At 51.2% G+C, this 21779-nt stretch overlaps 1 protein-coding gene across 35 annotated transcripts in view; it reads left to right on the top strand.

Moving 5' to 3' along the window:
* GATAD2A (GATA zinc finger domain containing 2A) overlaps positions 1 to 21779 on the top strand; it is a 96505-nt gene that overhangs the window by 56268 nt on the left and 18458 nt on the right. For 33 of the 35 annotated variants that reach the window (XM_055540164.1, XM_055540198.1, XM_055540264.1 and 30 more), the window contains one exon: positions 5456 to 5724. In XM_055540164.1, coding sequence (XP_055396139.1) covers positions 5456 to 5724 — 269 coding nt within the window. The remainder of the gene's footprint in view (positions 1 to 5455; positions 5725 to 21779) is intronic. The other 2 variants (XM_055540411.1, XM_055540401.1) reach the window with 1 other exon arrangement.

The following is a 21779-nucleotide window of genomic DNA, read 5'->3' as shown; positions in this document are numbered from 1 at the left end:
GTGGGTGTCTCAGTGAGGGGTCCTCTCAGGGAGAGCCTGCTCTGATGCCGTGGCCTGATGTCCCCTGGGGACAGCTGGTGACCCAGGTGGAAGGTGGGCTGTGGGGATGGAATAACGGGCTCAGGTTTACTGTTTAGAACTCAGAAGTTGCAAGTGGGCCAGAAGGTGGACTTGAAAGCTGCCAGTAACAAGTGGGAAGGTGGCAGCGGCATCCACTCTCCGTCCGCTGAAGGTCACGGTTCCTCTTGGGCTCTTTGTTTGCCTGTTGGAGGAGCTGGGCGCCTCCCTCCACGGGGACCGACTCCCTCGCCACACCTTGTGCCTCTGTTCTTTGAGTTCTCACCCTCTGCAGTGGGCATGTTTGTTTATCTAACTCTTCTTTTTATCTTTGTTTTCTTTAACTACAAAGAAACTGATTGTCACTGTTAAGAGAAATAATTTAGTACAGAAATGCTTAATATAGACAGTGAAAGTTTCAGAGGGTGAGTGTTGTGGATTTTAGTCCAATTTCTTTCAGTTTCGATTTTAGTGCGCTTTTAGTATCTTTTTCTGCAGGTTGTAACTAAGCCTTGTAAAACTGTGAATGGTATCATACCATTCTGCAACTTGATTTTCTCACTCAAGGTTTTACTGATGTCATTGTTTCTCTTTACCCAGCATATCTGTGAGTTGTGGAGGGGAAACTGAGGCTCAGGGAGTAACAAGCTCCCTTGCCAGTTGCTCCCTAAGGTTCATACTTGTTCTCTGCTGTATCTGGTGGGGGCTGGCCATTGGGATCAATTTTTTATTTCCCAAGTTAAATTGCATCCCTTATATTTGGCCTTAATGAGGTTTGACATGATTTAAAACTCAAGAGCTGGTGTTTTTGGTGTGAGTTCCTTCCAGAACACAGCTGCTGCATCTCTGCCACTGTCTCTGAGAGGCAGGCATCAGGAAGTAGCTCAGGCCGAGAGCAGAGTGAGGTCTGTGCTGGATGGGGAGACGTGTGCCTGTCAGCCGGGGTTGTGGAGGGTGTGGGGCTTGGCGGGTGCCCAGTGCGGCTGGCATCTGGACCCTGTCGTCACTCACCTCCGTGGCAGTTGCTGCACAAGCTCAGCCCCTTCTCTCCGCACGTCCCCGAGGACAGCGGCTGCGCCGTGTGCAGGCCCCACCTGTCCTCACGCTCCTAGCCTCTGTGCGCGCCGGCCCATCTCACTCCCGCGTTCTTCCTCCAGATCTGCTCCATCTCTGTCCCAGAAAATCAAGTCCATCTTTTCTCAGCTGCTCAGACAAAAATTAAGAACAGCAACAAAACAGCCCTCTCTCGCCTCCTGTCCAGCTGTTGGTTTGTTATGTTGTCCAAATCCTCTGAAGTGCACCCATCATTTGGTCGTATCTCCCTGCTGCTCTGCCCCAGTGTGTCCCCAGATCAACCACATGATCGTTTAGAACAGATTGGACCCCTCTCCTCCTGACTTACCCTGTCCTCTGTGCTCCACCTGAGGTCAGTCTGCACTCAGCACCCTCCCCCTGCCGCCACCTTGATCTCACGCCCTTCTTTGGGCTCTGGAAAAAGCACCCCCACGTCATCTGCTTTTCAGAGCATCAGCTCTTGTCACTTCTCCCAAACACATACTCCTAAGCCTCACTTTCCTCATGCCTGAAACAAGAGTATTACTAGTAGTGTTTTTGCTGTTATGTTAGTAACGGTATACATAGCATTTCCTAGTACAGAGAAATTTAATGATAACCTCAGGGTTAAGACTCTGACTTATGCCTCTCTAAACCTCCCCTCTCCCAAATGAACCAGCCTGTGTGGGGTGCTGGTCCCCAGAGTCTTGTTTAAAAATATTGGTTTCTGCCATTGCACAATCACCCTTTTGGAGTTATTTTATTTATTTATTTATTGGAGTTATTTTAGAATATATTTTCCACCTGAGGTCCTCAGACCAGTTGGAAGGTGACATTTAACTAAAAGCATCTTTTGGTAGAAGCAGTTGACATCTGCACCCCTCCCAGAGCCCTGTGTTAGCATTCTGCCTAGGACTTGGTATAGCCCCCATGCTGGGATTTGTCTGTGCTGGGTGCTTGGGAAGCCTCTGGTGTAGCTGGAGCTTGTCCCTCTTGGGCCCAAGGACTACTTGAGCTGCGTCCTGCTGACCAGCCAGGTTTTGCCTGGAGAGAGTGAGAAGGGGGACGGAAGCCCCCTGGGTCCTGGCCCTGCTCCCCAGGTGGCAGCCTGTGCCCCGGGCAGCCTTGCGCCCTGGTGGTGCCTCTTTTCGGCTGGCTGGCTGCTCTTGGGCTCTGCCCTGCAGGCAGCAGCCGGCTCGGATCCTGCCTCAGTTAGAGGGGCTGCTCTCTGCGGGCCAGCGGGTCTCCTCCAGCCTGTGGTGGAACTTACGTGCTATCATCTGTCACTGCTACTCTGCTATCCATCCCTTCGTCCTCTTCCCCTCACTCGCCAGGAGTTTTGAAGCAGATCCTAATTTGCCGGCTGGCGCGATATATCCTCTTCAGCTGCTCTTCAGAAAGTACCCTAGTGCTCTCCTCACTGCGTCTTGCAGAAATTGTCCGTCCTGCTTCATTCCTAGGTCACACTTCGTTCCTCAGGGCTGGTTTCTTCCTCACAACCTCCCCCCCCCCCCACCCCCCGCCCCCGCCCCACCCACCCCCCTCCCCCCGTGCCTGCAGGGCGGTGGCCGCCAGCCCTGATGTGCTGGATTGGGTCACAGGTCCTTCCTGCTGAGAGGAGGGTGGGGCCCCTCCTTACTCGCACCTGCCCTCCCCAGGAGCAGTTGCCTGGCGGGATGGAGATTGGCTGGAAGGCAGCCGCCTTCCTAGTGGTGGAGGAGGCTCCACCCAAGGAGGGGGAGGTCAGAGCCTGAGACTTCATCCCCCTCCACCCCACTGCTGTCCCCGCCCCCTCCAGCTGTGCACGTCCTTCGTGTCATGGGGGAAGGGTGCAGCAGCCGGGCCCCCCAACCCCAGCAGCCTGCCAGAGGCCCAGGGAGTGTCTGGGGTTGGCAGAGTTCCAGCCCCTCGGCTTCCAAGTGAGCTGCCCTGACGCTGCACACTGAGCACAAGCAGACGGGTCTCCCATGTCCTCGGCTGGGGACCCTGACCAGATCTGAGTCTGGAGAGAGCAGCCCCTTGGGACCACTTGTCCCACACCAGTGACGGTGAAATGAGGTCACTGGGGCACTGCCTCGCTGGTCTGATGGCCTCATGCAGAGCGACCTCCTTGTCCTCACTCCCCAGCTCTCCCCAGCTCCAACCTTGTTCTTCATATTGACAACTGGGAGGAAGGGCTTCAGACTGAAACTGGGGTTCAGATGAGCTTTATGGATTGGAGCCTGGGGCTTACCACTCTGGAGGCTGTCCTGGCGGGGGTGCCCTCTGGGCTGGCCAGACCGAGAGCTTCTCCCTAAGGGACAGAATTTTCTCTGACAACAGTGGGGGACCTCCTTGCCTGAGATCCTGGACGCCCCACATCTTTTATGCCCAGTAGGCTCCTCTCTGGTCTTGGAAGCACAGGTACCCACTATTCAAAGTGACCACTGAAATCACTGCTCTCATCCAATTCCCCAAATGTTGGAGCAGCTCCTGTTGTTTAGGCAGTGCCCCAAAGGAAAGTGACCGGTCCCTCCCACGATGAAGGAGAGGAAGGGAGGGTGACTTCCATTCAGGGCATTGACTTGTCTGTAGCTCACAGGGAAACAGGACAGACTCAGCAGTCTGACAGTTTGTGCGATCTAGGGGGCTGAGGTGGGGTGGCAGGTGCAGGCTGGGGTGCCAGGAGGGTTTGGGGGCAGATCAAGGCCAAGCTGATAGCCTGTGCCCTTGAGCTTCAGAGTTCTCAAGCTCTGCCTGGAATGGGGAGCACCCTGGGGGGTGACATGGTCGTTGGGAAACCTTCTTGATTCCACCCTTTTGGACTGCCTGTGGGAGCAGGTGTCTGAGTGCCCAGGCTCGGCCACGCTGGCCTGACACGTGTCAGATGGGCGCTCTGCCTCCTGCGCCAGGAGCGTGGAGCGGCTGTTACTTCCCTTCCTTTCCGTTTGAGTCCAAGGCAGTGCCTTGCGCTGTTGCTCATTTGTGAAGTCGGCTCCTTTAAAGAGGTGGCAGATGAGTTGCCTCAGGAGTGTGTCCCATATACAGCGATGTGGCTCCTTCCCTGCCCTGTACCACCCCCCAGATTCCAGAAGTTGGGCTCTGAACTGATCCTGCCTGGCCCTACCCAGGACAGGCCTCCCAGGGGTTTTGCTGGGGAGAAACCCAGGTTCTGGGTGTCCTGCCTGCGTGGACACAGCCAGGAGGTCTTCAGTGTGGCCACACTGCGGGGGTGGTTGGGGTTCCCCAAGGGGCTACGTGTTGGTAGGTGTGGGCATTGACTGTCCTGTGAACTGGTACTCTGGGAGTGGAGGGGCCTGGCAGCTAGATTCTTTTTTGTCCTGTGATGAACTCTCGTGTGGCTTCTTAGATCCTGACTGTTGGAACTCTGGTTTCCAGTGTCCTGCCCTGTTGGGACATCAAGGCTGGTCTCTGAGCGGCCCCTTTAAGAGCAGGTACCTGTGTCCCAGACTGGGTTGTGGAATGCCAGCAGTCTCCCTGCAAACAGCCATCACTGCGGTCTTCCTTCACTGTCTCTGTGAGGGTTAACAACACTTCAGCTTGTTGTCTGGAACCGGTTCAGACTGGTTTTCTGGAAAGTGCTTTGTCTCTCAGACTGAATCCTGGGAAGGGTCATGTGGAGCCCAGTGATGTCATGGGATCAAAACCTGACTCAGCGGTTTTTCCCCCCCCCCTTCTTTTCTTTCTTCTTTCAATCAAGATATGTGTGGGCTGCAGGTACAGGGTGCTGGCAGGGTGCTGGCAGGGTGCTGGGCCAGGCCTCACCCCATTCAGAGTTCACTTTGTTGGCAGTCAAAGGGTTAAATGTGATGCGCGCGCCCCCCCCTCCGCTGAGGTGAGCAGGCAGTGAGGGGCTTCCCCTGGCTGAATGGGGAAAAAGGGTCAGCCCTCATCAGGGCAGGGCTGGACTTGGGCTGTGGCCCTGCTCCTGGGACAGCATGGTGCCCCCTTGGATTCCAGATTGCTCACATCCAGTGCGCTCGATCCCGCCGGAGGGGGTCAGACCTAGAACAGTTTCCTCTATTTGCTCTTGAGTCTGGAATGCAGAGATTACCCCTTCTTTCTGACAAGCAGCCACCTTCCCTTGTTCCTGTCCCGGTCCCTGTAGGCTTCTGGTCCCAGACAGGGTGGTACATAGCTTGGCTTCCCAGATGCTCTGTTGCTCCTGCTCAAGGCCGTGAAGAAATGTTCTGGGCACGCTTTGTGGGCCCTTCATTTGTTGTGCCCACTTCTGCCATTGTCATGTGGTAAGGCAAACACTCCAAGCTGACACTGTGAAAAGTTTGAGAAGATAGCTACTTGGTTGTGCCAAGTTTAAATGTCATGTTTTCCCCTTCCCCTAAAGTTCAGAATGACTGAAGAAGCATGCCGAACACGGAGTCAGAAGCGGGCGCTTGAGCGGGACCCAGTGGAGGACGATGTGGAGAGCAAGAAGATAAAAATGGAGAGAGGAGTGTTGGCTTCGGATTTAAACGCTGACGGAGACACACGAGTGACGCCTGAGTCGGGAGCAGGCCCTGCCCAAGGGCTGCTGAGGGGGACAGAGGCGACGGCCATGGGCAGAGGCGAAGGGCAGGTGGGCGACGGGCCTGTGGACATGCGAACCACGCACAGGTGAGCAAGAGGGGCCGGGCACTGGGGACAGCCGGGGTGAGCAGGTGGAGGCGAAGCTGCCCGTCGGGCCTGCGGGAGGCAGCTTTTGGTAGGTGGTCGTGGAGACGGCTGTGGGCTCCAGCTCTGACACCTGCCCACTGTCCTGGCCAAGGGACCTTCGTCCTGGGGCCCAGATATCTGTTGTGTGGGGAGGGTGTCACGGGATGGAGCGGTAGCCTCTGTCAGCTCCCCTGCTTGGCAGCAGGTCTTAACTGAACGTGTACCTGTGTCCAGCTCTGTGCTTCTGGTTTATAGGGAAACGTGAGCTTTTCATTTGGTCCTGCCTCCCTGCTTTTCACGTCTAGGGCACCGGGGGCCAGAGATGCTGCTGCCCCCTGCCTGGGTCACTGGGCTGTGGGCAGTCTGGAGCCACCACTCCTCCTAGATGGGGGATGTGGGAAGGGAAGCCCCTCTCTTCCCAAGTTCGGTACCGTGTGCTTCACTGGTTTCCCCTTAATCAGTACTGATGGCTTCAAGAGTAACTTCCCCAATCCTCAACTTTAAAGAAATAAGACTCAGCGTACCTACCGCCCCATTTCTTCTCTCCCTTTGAAAAGAATTGCAGCGCTCCACCCCTCTTCCACCCCTCCTGGGTCCTCCCTTGAGCACAGGTGAGCGCTGCTCTCTGCGGTGTTCACCCCTCTGTCCCGTGAGCCCCCCGCTGGTGGGCATGTGTGTGCGGCCACAGCCTCTGGGCAGCCCCGCAGCCGCCTGGGTGCATCTCCTGTCCTCCCCAGCACGTCCTCTGCGCTCTCCCTCCCGGCTCTGTTCGCCTGGGGTGGGGGAGGGGGCAGTAGGTGGGAGGTGCAGCTCTGGAGAGCCTGGGTGCTCTTCTCTTTCTTGTGCTGACTGATCCCACAGAGGGACCCCAGCCTGCAGGCTTTGTGTTAAACTCACTGGGGGTCCAGACGGTTGGTGTTCTAAGGACTTCAGAGATGGTCTGACTCGGTATTTCTCAGCTTTAAAAATTTTACCTCCTTGAGATAAATGGAGAACTTAACCCCCTCCTGCTGGGGAAGCCCGTTAGTTGGGATGGTATGCTTTGTGTTCTTGCTACCCAGAAAGGCCTTTTCTATCTGACTCTGCCTTCTGCCCTCCCTGTTTTGAAACCAGAGGCCTCTCTTAAAATTCTGGAAATTAAATTGTGAGTTTGGGTCTGCTTTCCCTTCAACAGTGTCACATGTGGGTGAAGAGGGGGAATAGCCTGCATTTGTGGAGGTTTGCTGGGTCCCTCTTATGTTCCTAGGCGGCAGTGGTTTAGTCGTTAAGTTGTGACTGGACTATTGGAACCCCATGGACCTAACCCACCAGGCTCCTCTGTCCAAGGCATTTCCCAGGCAAGAATAGTGAAGTGATTGCCATTGCCTTCTCCAGGGGATCTTCCTGACTCAGGGATCAAACCTGCATCTCTCACATTGCAGACAGTCTCCTGCATTGTAGGCGGATTCTTTACCACTGAGCTGCTAGGGAAGCTCTGTTTCTAGTTGTCTGGTCTGCATTTTTTCCCTGTAATCACCATGCTCCCCTGTAGGGCAGGCCAGGGAATTGTGAGGGCATTGTGAGGTTATGTGAAGGAGCATAGAAGAATGTGGAGAGCAAGCGGCAGACTAGCCCAGGCACACAGAGCAGGGGTCTTCCTGCGGGACGAGACACATCCTGGCGTCTCCAGACGTGAGGCAGTGTGAGGTGTGGAGAGTCTGGTGTTGGCAGAGTGGGGGTCAGCTCACACTCCCTAGCTGACCTTGGGTGGATGACCTTAGTCTGTGGTTCTTCATTTGTAAAATGGGTGATAATGTCTGCTTTGCATCTCTAGGTAACGGATGTGTACGCAGAAATTGACCATGGTGCGTGGCATGAGAAGTGTTGGTGACAAGTACTCTTCAGTTTTAAACTTAAAATAAGATGTCGCATAGAGAGCTTAGTGTCTCCTTGAGTGCCCACACAGAATGTTCTGTCTGGTTTGTTGGAGAATTTTGACAGAATAATAGGATCAAGTCTAGCCCAGAACCATTCTAGAACTAATCATTTTTGGGGTGGGTGGCCATGGTTTCTGTGTTAGAAGCTGGCAGTCTTTGGATCCTCCTTGAGAGCATCTGGCTCATCCCTTGGGAACCTCCATACAGAGAATTTCATTTGATGGAGGTGTAGCATATGTGATAAAAAGTAGACATGTGCCACTTGGTATATCACAAACCGATCTCTTTCTTGTAGCTCGAATCAAGAAATGTAATGTTATTTACCCCCTCATACCCTCTTGATGTCACTACCCTCTGAGTAACCACTGTCTTGACTTCGAACAGCAGAGGTTAGTTTTTCCACTTTAAATAATTGGAGTTATGTAGTCTCTAGCCTTTGCTTACTTTCATTCAGCATAGTGTTTGTGAAGTTTACTTATGTTGCTGCCTTTAATGTTTTACTTATTTTTGAGTCTTAGTTGCGCATGTGGCTCTTTAATTGTGGTGTGTGGGCTTAGTTACCCTGCGGCCTGTGGGATCTTAGTTCCCCGCAGGGACTGAACCCGTGTCCTCTGCACTGGAAGGCAGATTCTTAACCCGGGGACCACCACGGAAGTCCCCGATTTACTTGTGTTATTGAATGTTGGAATAATCTTTTTTTCAGTGCCGTGTAGTATTTTTCTAGAATTTCTGTTTGGCTCTTCTCATTTTATTAATGAATTCTTATTGCAGTATAATTGTTTTACAGTGTTCAGTTAGCCTCTACTGCTTAGTGAGATGAGCCAGCCATACATTCACATACGTCCCTTCCCTTTTGGGCTTCCGTCCTATTTAGGACACCACAGTGCATTAAGTAGAGTTCCCTGTGTTATATCGTATATTCTGACCAGTTGTCTATTTTATATAGCATACCAATAGTGTATATGTGTCAACCCCAGTCTCCCAGTTCATCCAGTACACCCATTTCCCCTTGATCTGGCTCTTTTTAAAACCTGCTTCTTTCTTTCATTCTGTCCTATTCTTATGATCCAGTTTAGGCATAATGAAGACTAGAGGGAGTTTCTGGTGGCTTCTAGCAGAGAGAATTTCCTTTTTCTTTAAGGAAGTGGCTGGTGAATTTAAATCAAGATACAACTTAAAAAAAAACCAAACTGCTCTGGGGGATTTCGAGCATGTGGAGATTGGTGAAGAGGCAGCAGGATGAGTTTCCTCTGTCTCTTCGGTTCCTCTTTTCATCTCTGGCATTTTTTTCTGACATAGTCTTCCAGTGTGTATGTTTTATTTTCAAAATGAGTCAAGACTGGAAGGCAGCTTCCAGCAGTGATTGAGTAAAGAGAGATTGTCAAATCCTTTCCCCCCCAAAAAAACAGCTATAAAGCAGGACAGAATTGACGGCCCAGCCCTACCCCCTTCCCTGAATCAACTATTTCAGCATCCTGGAAATGGACCAGAAGTATGCGACAATCTGAGAAGGGTTTATGCTTAAGAAACTGCTGAAATTTGGGGTTAAAATGGTGAAAATCTGTGTCACTTAACCTGATGCTGCTCTCATGGCCTCTGCCCAGCTCTGTTCGTAGGGAGGTTCTGCCTAGCCAGTGCAGGCTGTAATGGTGAGAAGGGACTCACTCAGTTTAGAGGGGCGGGCAACAGCCTTGGTGGCTGAAGTGACAGTTTTGAAGATGAACACGTGGGGAGGGACAGTAGCCCTGTTAGCCCACGTTTGCAGGCATATTTGGGGCAAGAGAGAAAACCTGCTTGAAGGAAGAATCCCTAGAAATGTATTTGAGGAGAAGCTTATCCAGGAAGCTCAACAAATCTCAGGTAGCATATATGCAGAGAGATCTGTGCCTGGCACATCATAGTCCAACTGTCACAAGCCACAGAGAAAGAGAAAAATCAAAAGTAGCAAGAGAAGAGCAACTCATGACATAAAAGGGAAGCATTAATATAATTAACAACTGACTTCTCACCTGAGACATTCAAATGGAAACCAAAACGGAACTGAATGCATTCAAAGCACTAAAAGAAGAAAACTATCCGCCCAGAATTCTCAGCGCATCAAAACTGTCCCTCAGAAGTGAAAGCAGAAAGACATTTTCAGATAAACAGAGACTGAGAGGATTTGTTGCTGGCAGATCTGCTGGTTCTTCAAGCTGAGAGGAAATGACATGGTGGTAACTTACGTTCACAGGAAGAAATAAAGAACTCTGGAAAAGGTAAATGTGGGCTACTGTAAAACATTTCCCTCATTTCTTCTTAGTTAAAAGACATAACATCATCTAAAGCATTAACTATAACACTGGGTAGAATTGACAAAAATGACCATAGTTCTTTGGCAGTTGATCAAAAGTACATAACAATCTGTTGTATTTATAACATATATAGATATGTAATATATGGGACAACAGTAGTACAGAAGGAATGAAATGGAGCTGTATGGGAATAGTTTTTCCATTTTACCAGGATCAGGTTAGTGTTAATCTGAAGCAGATTGTGATCTTAGTAAAATGCTGATTGTAATCCCTAGAGCAAAGATCCCCTGGAGAAGGAAATGGCAGCCCACTCCAGTATTCTTGCCTGGAGAATCCCATGAACAGAAAAGCCTGGCAGCCTACAATCTATGGGGTCGCAAGAGTCAGACATGACTGAGCGACTAAGCACAGCACACAGAGCAACTATTAAGAAAATCACTTTAAAATATTGTTTAAAAAATCAACAGAAGAATTTAGTGGTACATTAAATATTTGACACAAAAGAAAGCAGTCAGTGAGGAACAGAAGAACAAAAAAGAAGGAAGACATGTAGAAAACAAATAGCAAAATGATAAATGTGTAAATCCACCCAGATCAAAAATATAGTAAATGTGAATGGTTTAAATACTTCTATCAAAAGGCAGAGATTGTCAGACCAGATAAAAAGGCAAGATAAAGCTTAATTATATATTGTCTATAAGAGACACCCCTTAGATCCTTACATAAAAGGATAAGGAAGAAACACCATAAATAACCAGAAGAAAACTAGAATGACTGTATTAATTTCAGATAAAATTAACTTTGGCTTCCCAGGTGGCACAGTGGTAAAGAATCCAGCTGCCAGTGCAGGAGATTTGTTAAGAGATGCCAGTTTGATACTTGGGTCAGGAAAATCCCCTGGAGGAGGAAATGGCAACCCAGTATTCTTGCCTGGAAAATTCCGTGGACAGAGGAGACTAAAGGGCTACAATCCATGGGGCCAAAAAGAGTTGGGATGTGCCTGAGCGTGTGTGCATACATGCACACACAATCAAGTTTAAGACAAAAAATATTCCTAAAGCCAAAGAGGGATTTTTTTTTTTTTTTAATGTGGAACATTTTTAAGTTTTTGTTGGATTTGTTACGACATTGCTTCTGTTTTATGTTTTGGTTTTTGGCCACAAGTTTCCCTGACCAGAAATCGAACCCACACCCCTCTCAACCAGAGACCCGCCAAGGAAGTCGCAAAGAGGGTCATTTTTTTTTTAAAGGCACAGCAGGAAGTTGTAACAGTGACAAATGTACAGGTACTGAACGACAGAGCCCCAGAGTAGCTGAAACATAAACTGACAGTCTTGCTAATAGAAATAGTAATTCATAAATTGTAGTCAGAGACTTCATACTTCTCATTAAGTAATTGGTAGAGCAACTAAGCTGAAAATTGGCAAGATTCTAGAAGACTTGAAGAGCACTGCTTCTGTTTGGCAAAAGGGTGTCTATAGAATACTGGGAAATAACATCTCATATGCACATGGCACAGGGTGGATCGTAGGCTAGGCCATGAAACAAGTCTCAAGGGTGGCTGTATTAAAAAAGACAATAACAGGTGTTGGTGGGGATATGGAGAGGTTGAAACCCTTATACGTGGCAGGTGGGAATGTAAAATGACATGAGCAGTTTGGGAGTTTCTTAAAAAGTTAAATGTGACCAAGTTAGCACATGACCCAACAATCTATCCAAGGCACGTACCTGAGAAAGTACATCTGTACAAAGACAAGTGCATGGGCATCATAACAGCATCATTTTGGGGTGAGGGACGTGTTCTAAGCTTTGATTGTAGGGATGGTCGCACAACTCTAAATTTACTTAAAAATCATTGAATTATACTTTTATAGTGAATGAATTTTGCGGTATGTAAATTATGTCTCAGTATGGAAGAGTTGACTCATTGGAAAAGACTCTGAAGCTGGGAGGGATTGGGGGCAGGAGGAGAAGGGGATGACAGAGGATGAGATGGCTGGATGGCATCACTGACTCGCTGGACGTGAGTCTGGGTGAACTCTGGGAGTTGGTGATGGACAGGGAGGCCTGGCGTGCTGCGATTCATGGGGTCGCAAAGAGTCGGACATGACTGCGCAGCTGAACTGAACTGATGGGTGTTTAAATTTTAAAAATGGAGTTAAAATAGTTCAGTTTCCTTTATGGCCTCCATAAATGTGCTCACGGAAAAACAGAATCCCACAGAGGTGGAAGTCGAGCCTGTTGGTCTTGTGAGACCAGCCCAAAGGTCATAGCCTGTGCTGCCCTCCCCCAACCCCAAGTCCAGACTGTTGGATGCGGCTGGAGCTGGGACAGACAGAGGAAGCTGTTTGGGGGTTCTCTCTCTTTTTTCCTTTCTAAGATAAATAGACTCCATTCCTACACTTTCCTATAGAGGAGACTGTCACAAATTGATCTTCAGAAGTAATCTAGGCCCACACAGGTGAGAATAGCTTTGTTTTTCCTCTCTTGGGTGGAGGTACATTTAACTCAGTAAAATAATGAGCCTCTTTGCCAGGCCTTCTCCACCTGAAAGGCTAGGACGGGGTCCCTCGGCTCCGCTGGGTGTGTGAGGTGGGAGCTGCATGCTTACACCCCCATGTTTCACTGAAAACATCTGTGTGTGCCTTTTTCTGAGTTGCCAGCTTGCCCTCGATTCTCTGGCAGGTCCTGTGCTGGTCCTTGGGAGCAGAAGTGATGGGACAGGGTTTTCTAGGGTACCATAGTGTGGTCATGCATTGGAGGATGAAATGGCAACCCACTCCAGTGTTCTTGCCTGGAGAATCCCAGGGACGGCAGGGCCTGGTGGGCTGCCGTCTATGGGATCGCACAGAGTCGGACACGACTGAAGCGACTTAGCAGCATAGTGTGGTCAGAGAACCTGCAAAGGTGTTGGGAGCCTTGATTTTAGGGGTGTGGCTCACAAGGGCTGAAAGTCACTGGGCACCTGAGCAGACCATCTCTATTTCCTTATTTTACCTTGGGGGGAAACAAAGCTAGGGTTCCTAGGTCTCTTGCATAGCAGGGGCAGACTTGGAGCCCCATTTCTGCTTCTCTCCAACCAGCCCTGTGGGCCTTGAGTGGATATGTGGGGTGGGTGGCATGGTGGCTGGCTGCCTTTGCTGGCTTCCACTGGGTACGTGGTCTTCAGGCAGCTGCTTCACCTGTTCTTCCTTCCCCATTTTGCATCGTGTGTCTCTCTTGCTCTGGGACAGAGCTTTACTTGGACCAGTGGTGTGCCCTGTGGCGTGGATGCGAGGCACTCGGATGTGTGTTCTTATCCCCACCAAGGTGCCCGCAAAGCAGGCCACCTTTGAAGCAGGTATCCTTGATGACAGAATCACTGCCCCGTCCTTCTTTGGGACTCTGATAGTGGTGGGCGACACTCTGTATAGAAGCCAGGGTTCTCAGATCATTTGCCGGTAAGACAGGACTTAGCCACCCATAGTGGTGAGTGGTTTGTGGGAGCACGCCATCCACACCCAGGTTCATGCTCGAGTCCTCTTCCAAAGTGAAAATGAATCTGAGGGTAGCATGATAGTGCTTGTGCCTGTCGTCTGTAGCGTGGGCTTGTGTGGATGGCCTCGTTCTGTTGTGAGCAGGAACGGAGTCCACGGGACCAGGTGTGTGTGTGTCCCTGACTGTTCACGGGTTGTGGCGCCCTTGTTTGTTCGCACCTGCTTTACCAGCAGTCTTTAGGAGAGGGTGCACGCAGTAGACACTGGGGTTGGCATTGCTCGGCCAGGAGTGCTGCTGGTACCGGCTGCGGATGCCTCTCCTGCCGCGGTTTTCACATGTGTATCCACCTGTGTAGTCCGAAGGCTTACCAGGGTACAGACCCTTCGCACCCCAGATGGTTCACTGGAGCCTTCCGCACATACACTGCCCTTCCTGACCGGGTGTATTCTCCCACTTAACATCAGTCTTGCTTCTTTTCAAGCCTCCTAGAAATAGAGAGTGTGGGGCTTGGAGGGATCTACCGTCTCTGACTCCGTGTGATTGGGATTCATCCCTGTGATGTGTATCAGCATCTCACTGAGCAACTCCTGTGTGGATATGCGTAGTCGCCCACTCACCTGTCCACAGATAACAGGCAGTCTCCAGGTTGGGGCTGCTGGGAGCATTCCTGTGGAAATCTTCACGTGAACGTGGATCATCTTGTTAAATAGGGATCAGATTGCTGGGGTCACAGGGTAGGTCAGTACTTAGTTGTTTTAAAAGAAGTTGCTTCTATACCTTTCCTCTAAAATGTCTGAGTGGTTTTACTTTTGTGTGGAGATTTGGCTACTTGATCCTCACTGAGTGTCACGTCTTCACAGTTTTAGCCATGAGGTCTCCAGAGAGGTCTGAGCCCACGTCCTGGTCTGCGTGTGTGACCGCCAGCTCTCTCCCTTCCGTGACAGGGTTGAGGCCAGCGCAGTTGCCACGCCAGCTTCTGTGCGGGGTGGTGGGGGTCCTCCATGGCCGTGTGCAGCCCCGAGCCCCCTCCTGCCCCGTCCTCCCCACTGTGCCCCACTGCAGCTGTGCCTGACCCTCCGGCCAGCTGTCTGCTGGAATGCACGTCCTTGAGTGATTTGGGGGAATGTGACACGGCTGTGGGCCTGTGAGGGCTCTGGAAAGGGCTCTGGTTCTCACAGCCCAAGTAGGTGTGGTGGCCCTCACCTCGGCTCTCCACAGTCACCAGCGGTTGACCCCCGTCTCTCCCGCACCGTGTGTGAGAGCTCTGGGAGTCCTGCAGCCCGGACCTGTTCTTTGTGGCCCTCACGTCCCTTAGGTGGGGGCTCTGATACTCCGTGGAGCCCAGCCCCTCCCCAGCCACCTGTTGTGGGCTGGCCTTTCATTTGCTAATTCTCTGTCTGCCTTCCAGGAGAGGCCAGGCAGGCTGTGCAGCAGCTCTGTCAGCTTCAACTAAAGTCCATAGCTTGCTTGCATTTCAGCACGTGGAACCGAGGGGTATGTGCCTTCCGAAATCAGTTCCTCATTCTGTACTCCTGGCCTCAGCTGCCACCTCCCCAAACCTCTGTGACTTCTCTCCATCTCCTCCTCGTCCTCTGCTTCTCTCCTTCCCTCGGGGCTGCTCATCCCAGTTCTTCTCTGTCCGACCACATCTTATCACAGGTTTGTAATTGAAATTTGAGGGAGTTCACCTGTACTTCTAAAAATCATTATTTTTGGATGGCAGCATGACGGACCTGAGGTGCCTTGTTTTCTAACTCTCAGAGTGACCTAGGGGCATATTGTGAGCCAGCCTGGTCAGCTAAGGAGCCCCACAATTTTGCCACTTCCCTGTCGCCTTCACGGCGCCCTCCTCTGGCTGTGGAGGGGATGGCTTCTCACTGGATAGTGCCAGCCTTCTGGGGATATTACTGTGTGACTGCCCCACCAGGAACCAGAGGCCCCTGTGTACATCATCTAGGTAAGCAGCTGGGAATTACCAGGTGGTGCTTGTGTTAAAAGAACCTGCTTGCTGATGCAGGAAATGCCGGCTTGATCTCTGAATCAGGAAGATTCCCCTGGAGGAGGGCATGGCAACCCACTCCAGTATTCTTGCCTGGAGAAACCCATGGCCATAGAAGCCTGGTGGGCTGCAGTCCATAGGGTTACAAACAGTCAGACGTGACTGATGCGACTTTGCACGCACAAGGAACTTTTGGCCTCACACACATGTGAGTTAAGCAGATTGGCCGATTAAGCAGATCACTTCCTTACTTTGAAATGACTCAGTCTGATTCTGCAGCCACAGCTTCTGATGTCCGCGCATGGTGTGTGTTCCTGCTGGAGCTGTGTCCTCACAGCAGTGGGTCGTTGACGCATTCTACCTACGGGGGTTCATGAGGGAGGGTCTCCAACCAGCCCTCCGCTGTGGAGGCTCTGCTTTTGTATGCGTTGCTTTTTATCTTGCAGCTGGTATCTCCGACCTGATGAAAACAGGTGTACCAGAACCTTAACCAGCCGTGGGGGTGGGGATGGCGAATGTGCCAGCCCGAGGGATCCCATCTTGACCCTCCAGCCACCTAACCCAGTGAAGAAGTGGGCTGAAGGGAGCTCTGTGTGTGACCCCGGGCCAGCGGGGGTGACACACCAGGAGAGGGACATTTCCCCAGCAGTGTGCCCTGAGGGAAGGCAGAGCTGGCCTGATGGCAAGAGATTTCTGGGGGTTTTTTTCCCTTAAGATGAGCATTTGAATTGTAATTTGTGAGCCTGAAAGGGAGTGGGAATGGCAGGTGGTTTAAAAAAAAAAAAGGAATGTGGGTCTGACAGCTCAATTTCACTCACACTCCGGGGTAGCCCAGGACAGGCCTCTCCACCCTCAGAGTCCACCCTCTGCTCTGAAGTGAGGTTGGTCATACTCAAACCGCAGAAGGTCCAGCATCATTCAGTCAGGTTTGTCCCAGTGCTGGTGGGAAGGAGCCTTGGGACTCATGGGTGTCCAAGAGTGAGGGAGGGGGAACTGAGTTCTCTGTAACTCTCTGGGCCCACCTGAGGGAGGGGAGTGCAGAGGAGGTTGGGAGTGTCTGATGGGTGGAGAAATGGGAGACATACCAGACGTTGCTACGTGTCCTATCCCTTAGGTCCCAAGCTGTCAGAGAGCTTATTTTTAGAGCTTAAATCTTGAAAATAGTTGTGATGTAATCACACGGAAAAGCTTCAGGTCTTAGAGGTCTGAGACCTGGTGACATACAGAGTTTCTTGAGGCAGGCCCTTGACCGTTTTCAAAAGCAGCTTCAGCACAGTAGTGCTCTAAGGAGACCAGCCAGTCCAGGCACGCCGTGTGCCCTTCCTTCAGGAGGACTTGGGTATCCATCTGTGGGCAGTATGGGCAAGAGCAGTCTGGGTGGCAGGCTCTGGGAGCTCATGGCCCAGAAATAGGGGTGCTCAGGTGTCCAGGTCCCTGGAGCCCACTGGGTTTGCCTGGAGTCAGGGCCAGAGAAGGCCCATGGTGGTGGGAGTAGGGTCGGGTTGTTGGGGTAGAAGTGCAGGCCGTGAACCACCCTCTGGAGCAGGGAGAGTTGATGCTCTGGATGTGGGTGAAGCCCAGAAGCATGCCGGATGCCGGCTGTGAGAGCAGAGGTGCTGGAGGAGGGAGATGCCTTTGCCTGGAGGGCAGTGTAAGCAGGGAGTGCGGCGTGAGATGCAGGGCAGTTTCCCGGCGTGGGAACTGGGGTCCCCGACCTGCCTCCACAGGACGCCAGCGCTTCGCCTGCCCCTCCGCAGATGCGGGGCGTCCCAGCCACCCCGGGCAGTGGCAGGTTCTCTGTGAACTGGCGAACTGTGGGGCCGGTACAGTTGCTGCTTTTCAAGGCCTCAAGAACAAGGTTACCTGTTCTTATAAGACAAGCATCCTGGTACCAAATTGGTTTTACAGAGAAATTACAGTGTTACATGTGAGGTGAGTCCTATTAAATTTTTAGCACACCTTGCTTTTCAAAACACAGCTTTGGCAACAAGAAAGAAACACATGGGTTGTGGCATGTCAGGAGGACTCCATTTGGGGGGACTCTGCTCAGATTGGCTGGCATCTTCCTTCGATGGGGACAGAAAACCCTTTGCTGGAAGCGTTGACCTGGCCCCTTTTCCATCTCTGGACCCCAGAGAAGCTTAGTTGTGTAGAAAATATGTTGACATTTACTGTGTTAGAAAAATTTGAAAATACTTGTTTATTTTTAAATAATAATAATGAACAATAATGAACCAATTCCATGTTAGCATAAAGAACATTTTTCATTTAAAAAAACCAATTTTGCAGCTCTCTCTAATAAGCAGACAGCTGGATTCTCCTATCTGCTTCTCCGTTTAGTCTCTCGTGCTAAGTTGTTAGGGGTGAAGCATGTGAAGGAAGCCCAACCTCACACAGACACGCAGGTTGGGGCAGGAGGAGTGTTTGCTTGTTGCTTTGCATAATTGTGTGTTTCTGCTTTTAACACAAGACACAAAGTGGCCATTTCCAACAGTTAGTTGCACTGTGGACTCTAAAACCTTGATTAAGTTTTTGTACTTGGTTACATTAAAATTTATCAGTGTCTCTTGTACTTTGAACAGAAACAATTTTTAAAAAATTTTAAGATTGCTTTAGACTTAACAGAAAAGTTGCGAAGACCATTCCTACACACCCCTTCCCAGTCGTCCATTGCTAACAGACTGCTGGGGAACATTTGTCCTCAGTAGTACTCTTGCCTGGAAAATCCCATGGATGGAGGAGCCTGGTAGGCTGCAGTCCATGGGGTCTCTAGGAGTCGGACATGACTGAGCGACTTCACTTTCACTTTTCACTTTCATGCATTGGAGAAGGAAATGGCAACCCACTCCGTGTTCTTGCCTGGAGAATCCCAGGGACGGGGGAGCCTGGTGGGCTGCCGTCTATGGGGTCGCACAGAGTGGGACACGACTGAAGCGACTTAGCAGCAGCAGCAGGAGTTACTACTAACCACAGTCTGTGTTGTCTGTTCTGATTTCCTGTTTCCGGTTTTTACCTTTTCTGTCCCACGATCCCACATGACATTTTGTCATCATGTCTCTTTCGTCTCCTTTGGGCTGAAACAGTTTCTTAGACTTTCTTGGTTTTCATGGCCTTGACGGTTGGGAGTCAGGTGTTCTGTAGGGTGGCCCTCAGTTGAGATTCGTCTGGTGTTTTTCTCACGGTTGGGCTGGGTTTTGGAGAGGACCACAGAGGGGAGGTGCCCTTCTCATCACACCCGTGTCCAGGGCACGTCCCATCAGTGTGAGTCGTCACTGTGGTGTTGATCTCTTGGGTGTTTGTCGGGTGTCTTCACCATAAAGTTACTTTCTTCCTCCCTTTCTGTGCTGTGCCCTCTGGAAGGAAGTGACTGTTTACAGCTCATAAAGGGTGAAGCATCAGGGTGTTCTGTTTCTTCTCTCCCTGAATGATCCTTTACTCATATTTGAGTGTGTAGTCATACCACTGAACATTAGAAAATATTAGTTGACTAAGTTACAGAGATCTTTCAAATTCTGATACATTTTATTTTTCAGTATTGCAGAAAATCAGATTAGTTAATTATCTGATCTGTTGGGAAGCTGCTGGGCTCACAAGTTTTCCAAAATTCTACATTTTGCTTGTTGGGAGCTCAGATAGTATCATTGGTGATAAATTATCGATTGTTTTCCTGTCGGTGAACCAGCTTTGCTCTAATCATTTTGGGGAAAGTGCATGCTGGACACTCGCGTCTGAATGGACATGTCTGTCCATGGACATGCATGGACAGCATGTCTGTCCATCCTTCCTTCGAACGTTGCAAATGCCCAAACGTGTTTTTTTTTTTCCTACATGGCTCTTCTGCTTTGGTATGCAGCAGGAGTGCTTTATGTTGTCACAGAATATTAAAAAGACATGTGTACTCAAATGCTGAGTTTTAATAAAATCAATAGCTTGTACTTCATCCAAGGCATTGCCTACAGTGTGACGACAATGTGAATCTTGGCACAGTTGGCTGCAGCAGTTCTGATTTGGTACAAAAGGCAAATGTCATCTCCATATTACAACAACCTGGCAGAAGCCCCGAAGGGGTCCTGAGGCCCACTCTGGGGGGCCCTGGGGGGCTATCCAGGGTGGGCACAGGCGCAGATGCCTGACAGGACTCTGAGCTCACATCGCAGGCAGGACAGCAGTTAACGGCCTGATGGGGTCAGAAAGGGGGGGTAAGAGAAGCCCTCGGCTGGGGACCTTGTCACCAGAGACCTCGAATTGCAGGGCAGGTGGCCAAATGAATCGATTCAGAGCTACATTGTAGCAGAAAAGGTGATGGGAGCTGCCCTGAGTGTGCATTCTGTGAGCCTGGAGGAGAGAGGCGGGGTGATCATCCGTTGACTGGATGCACTTTCTGTGCCCGCTGCGCTTCACAGCATCCTCTCAAGGTCAGTGGCATCCCATTCTGCAGATGAAGAAACTAAAGCTCTTTGAGGCTTGATAACTGGCCCAGGTCACTGCAGCCACTGAGGAGCGCCCAGCCCCCCACAGCCCTCATGGCTGACCTGGGTGGAGCCTCACAGCAGCTTTGCTCAGAGCAGCTGGAGCAGGTCTGGTGGGGGTGGCGGACTCCAGAGCCTTGCTGGGAGGACATCCCCTGGGGTTTGCCAGGGCGTGGTGGGGGAAGATCCAGCAGTTTGAAACACAAGAAACTTACAGGCAAACAAAGCACTTTCCATTTATCACAAGAGTTTGTGAAGGTGTTGCAAGCTGGAAAGCAGTGTTTGTTTCTTGAGTGTGGTTTCATCTGTGCACAGCTGACTTTTTTCTTGCTGTGAGTTGGTTAGGAAGCTGGCATCCTAGGAGGTGTGTTTGGGTTCATCTGCTGTAGGGAGTCCCTCCATGCTGCAGAGTGCTCCTGAATTTCTCCCTAGAGGAAGGTTGGCCTGGCACATGGGTACAGTGACAGAGGGAAGAACAGATGCTAGCGATGGTGTTGTGGCTGGCAGAGGGGTCCCACACTCCTTTGACCTTCACGCCCCAGGCCCAGGCCCTTTGGAAGCGTGAGTTCCCGAGTGCTGAAACATCACCCAGCTTCCTCGAGTAGACAGTGGTCCACATGTAGCAAGAGTTGGTTCTCAGATAAGTCTGAGGGCCACATCTGTGTCCTTGCTCTCTTATCTCTTTATCACCTCAGGGACTCAGCATGCAGATGCTGCTGTATCCAGGATCTTGCAGGTGTAAATGAAAATATTTTCCCCTTCAGCCTAGTCCAAAAATGGTATTTGATAACCTGAGTAGAGGCCTCACCTGACGGTTGTGTGAAACCCGCCCTCTCTCGCCCTGCACCTTCTTTTCTAGGGTGCCATTTAGCCCTCTGCAGGCTCCAGGTGTCCAGCTGCTCTGAGCAGACAGGGGCTCGGGTCCCAGTGCAGTGTGGGGTGCGCGTATCAGACCTTGGTGTGCCGGAGTTGAGCAGACCTGCTGTGGGCCCAGGTTATCTGCAGGCCTTGGGGCTGTGACCTCAGGAAGTCACTCTCAAGACCCCCTCCTCCCTCGCCTGTGGGTATAGGTGACAGTTGAGAGGATCGTACAGAGGCATGCATCTTGGTGGTGGGCACAGAGGTGGCCACCATAAAAGGTCAGCAAATGTCCAAATCTGACACAGGCCAGCATTTCAGTTCTGTGACTGTGGTTGTTTCCTGACAAGTGCCCCTTCCCAGATTTCTGAGCAGAGCGCGTGCTGAATCAAGTTTAGCCTTCCTGGTGGTGCCCCGACTGGAGCGTGTTCCTGGCTGGCAGGCCGTGCTGCAGTGACTGGATGGGCTGACCCTGCAGGCTGCCTCATTGCCGTTTGGAGGCCAGGGTCTTTCTGTGGGGCTGCTGCCAGTTGTGGCTCAGGGAACACGCCCTTCTGCCTGTCCTTGGCTTGTTTCTCCAGTGATCCTTCATGCCCCCATACCTGGCCCCCATCTCTGCTTCCAGTCCCAGGAAGGTCCTCTTGGTTCCCCTGGCCAGACTGTGTGACTTCAGGGGCTCCTGTGTTCCTAGAAGGAGCCCCCAGCAGGACAGGCCGGATGCCTCCTGGCTTTGCTGATGGCACGGTGCTCTTCCGCAGCAGCTGCCTCTGCCCTCCTCTGCTCTGGGGGCCTTGGTGGGGGATGGGCTCTTGGGGCCAGACCCTGGTCACATGTGTTCCCTGCCTTTCTTCTGAGATCCTTGGCCATAATGGAGTCCCGGAGCAATAGCTGGACCTGGAGTCTCCAGGAAGAATTATGGCTGGGTTTCAAAACTCCCATCTCAGCTGCTCACCTCCATGGCCTCTGTGGCCTGGAAGCACGATGTATTCTGACTTCCTGGCCCCCA

The sequence above is a fragment of the Bubalus kerabau genome, chromosome 1 (assembly GCF_029407905.1).
Source record: "Bubalus kerabau isolate K-KA32 ecotype Philippines breed swamp buffalo chromosome 1, PCC_UOA_SB_1v2, whole genome shotgun sequence".
Taxonomy (NCBI): Eukaryota; Metazoa; Chordata; class Mammalia; order Artiodactyla; family Bovidae; genus Bubalus; species Bubalus kerabau.
The sequence above is the reverse complement of the archived record's forward strand: the minus strand, read 5'-3'. Positions and strand labels throughout refer to the sequence as shown.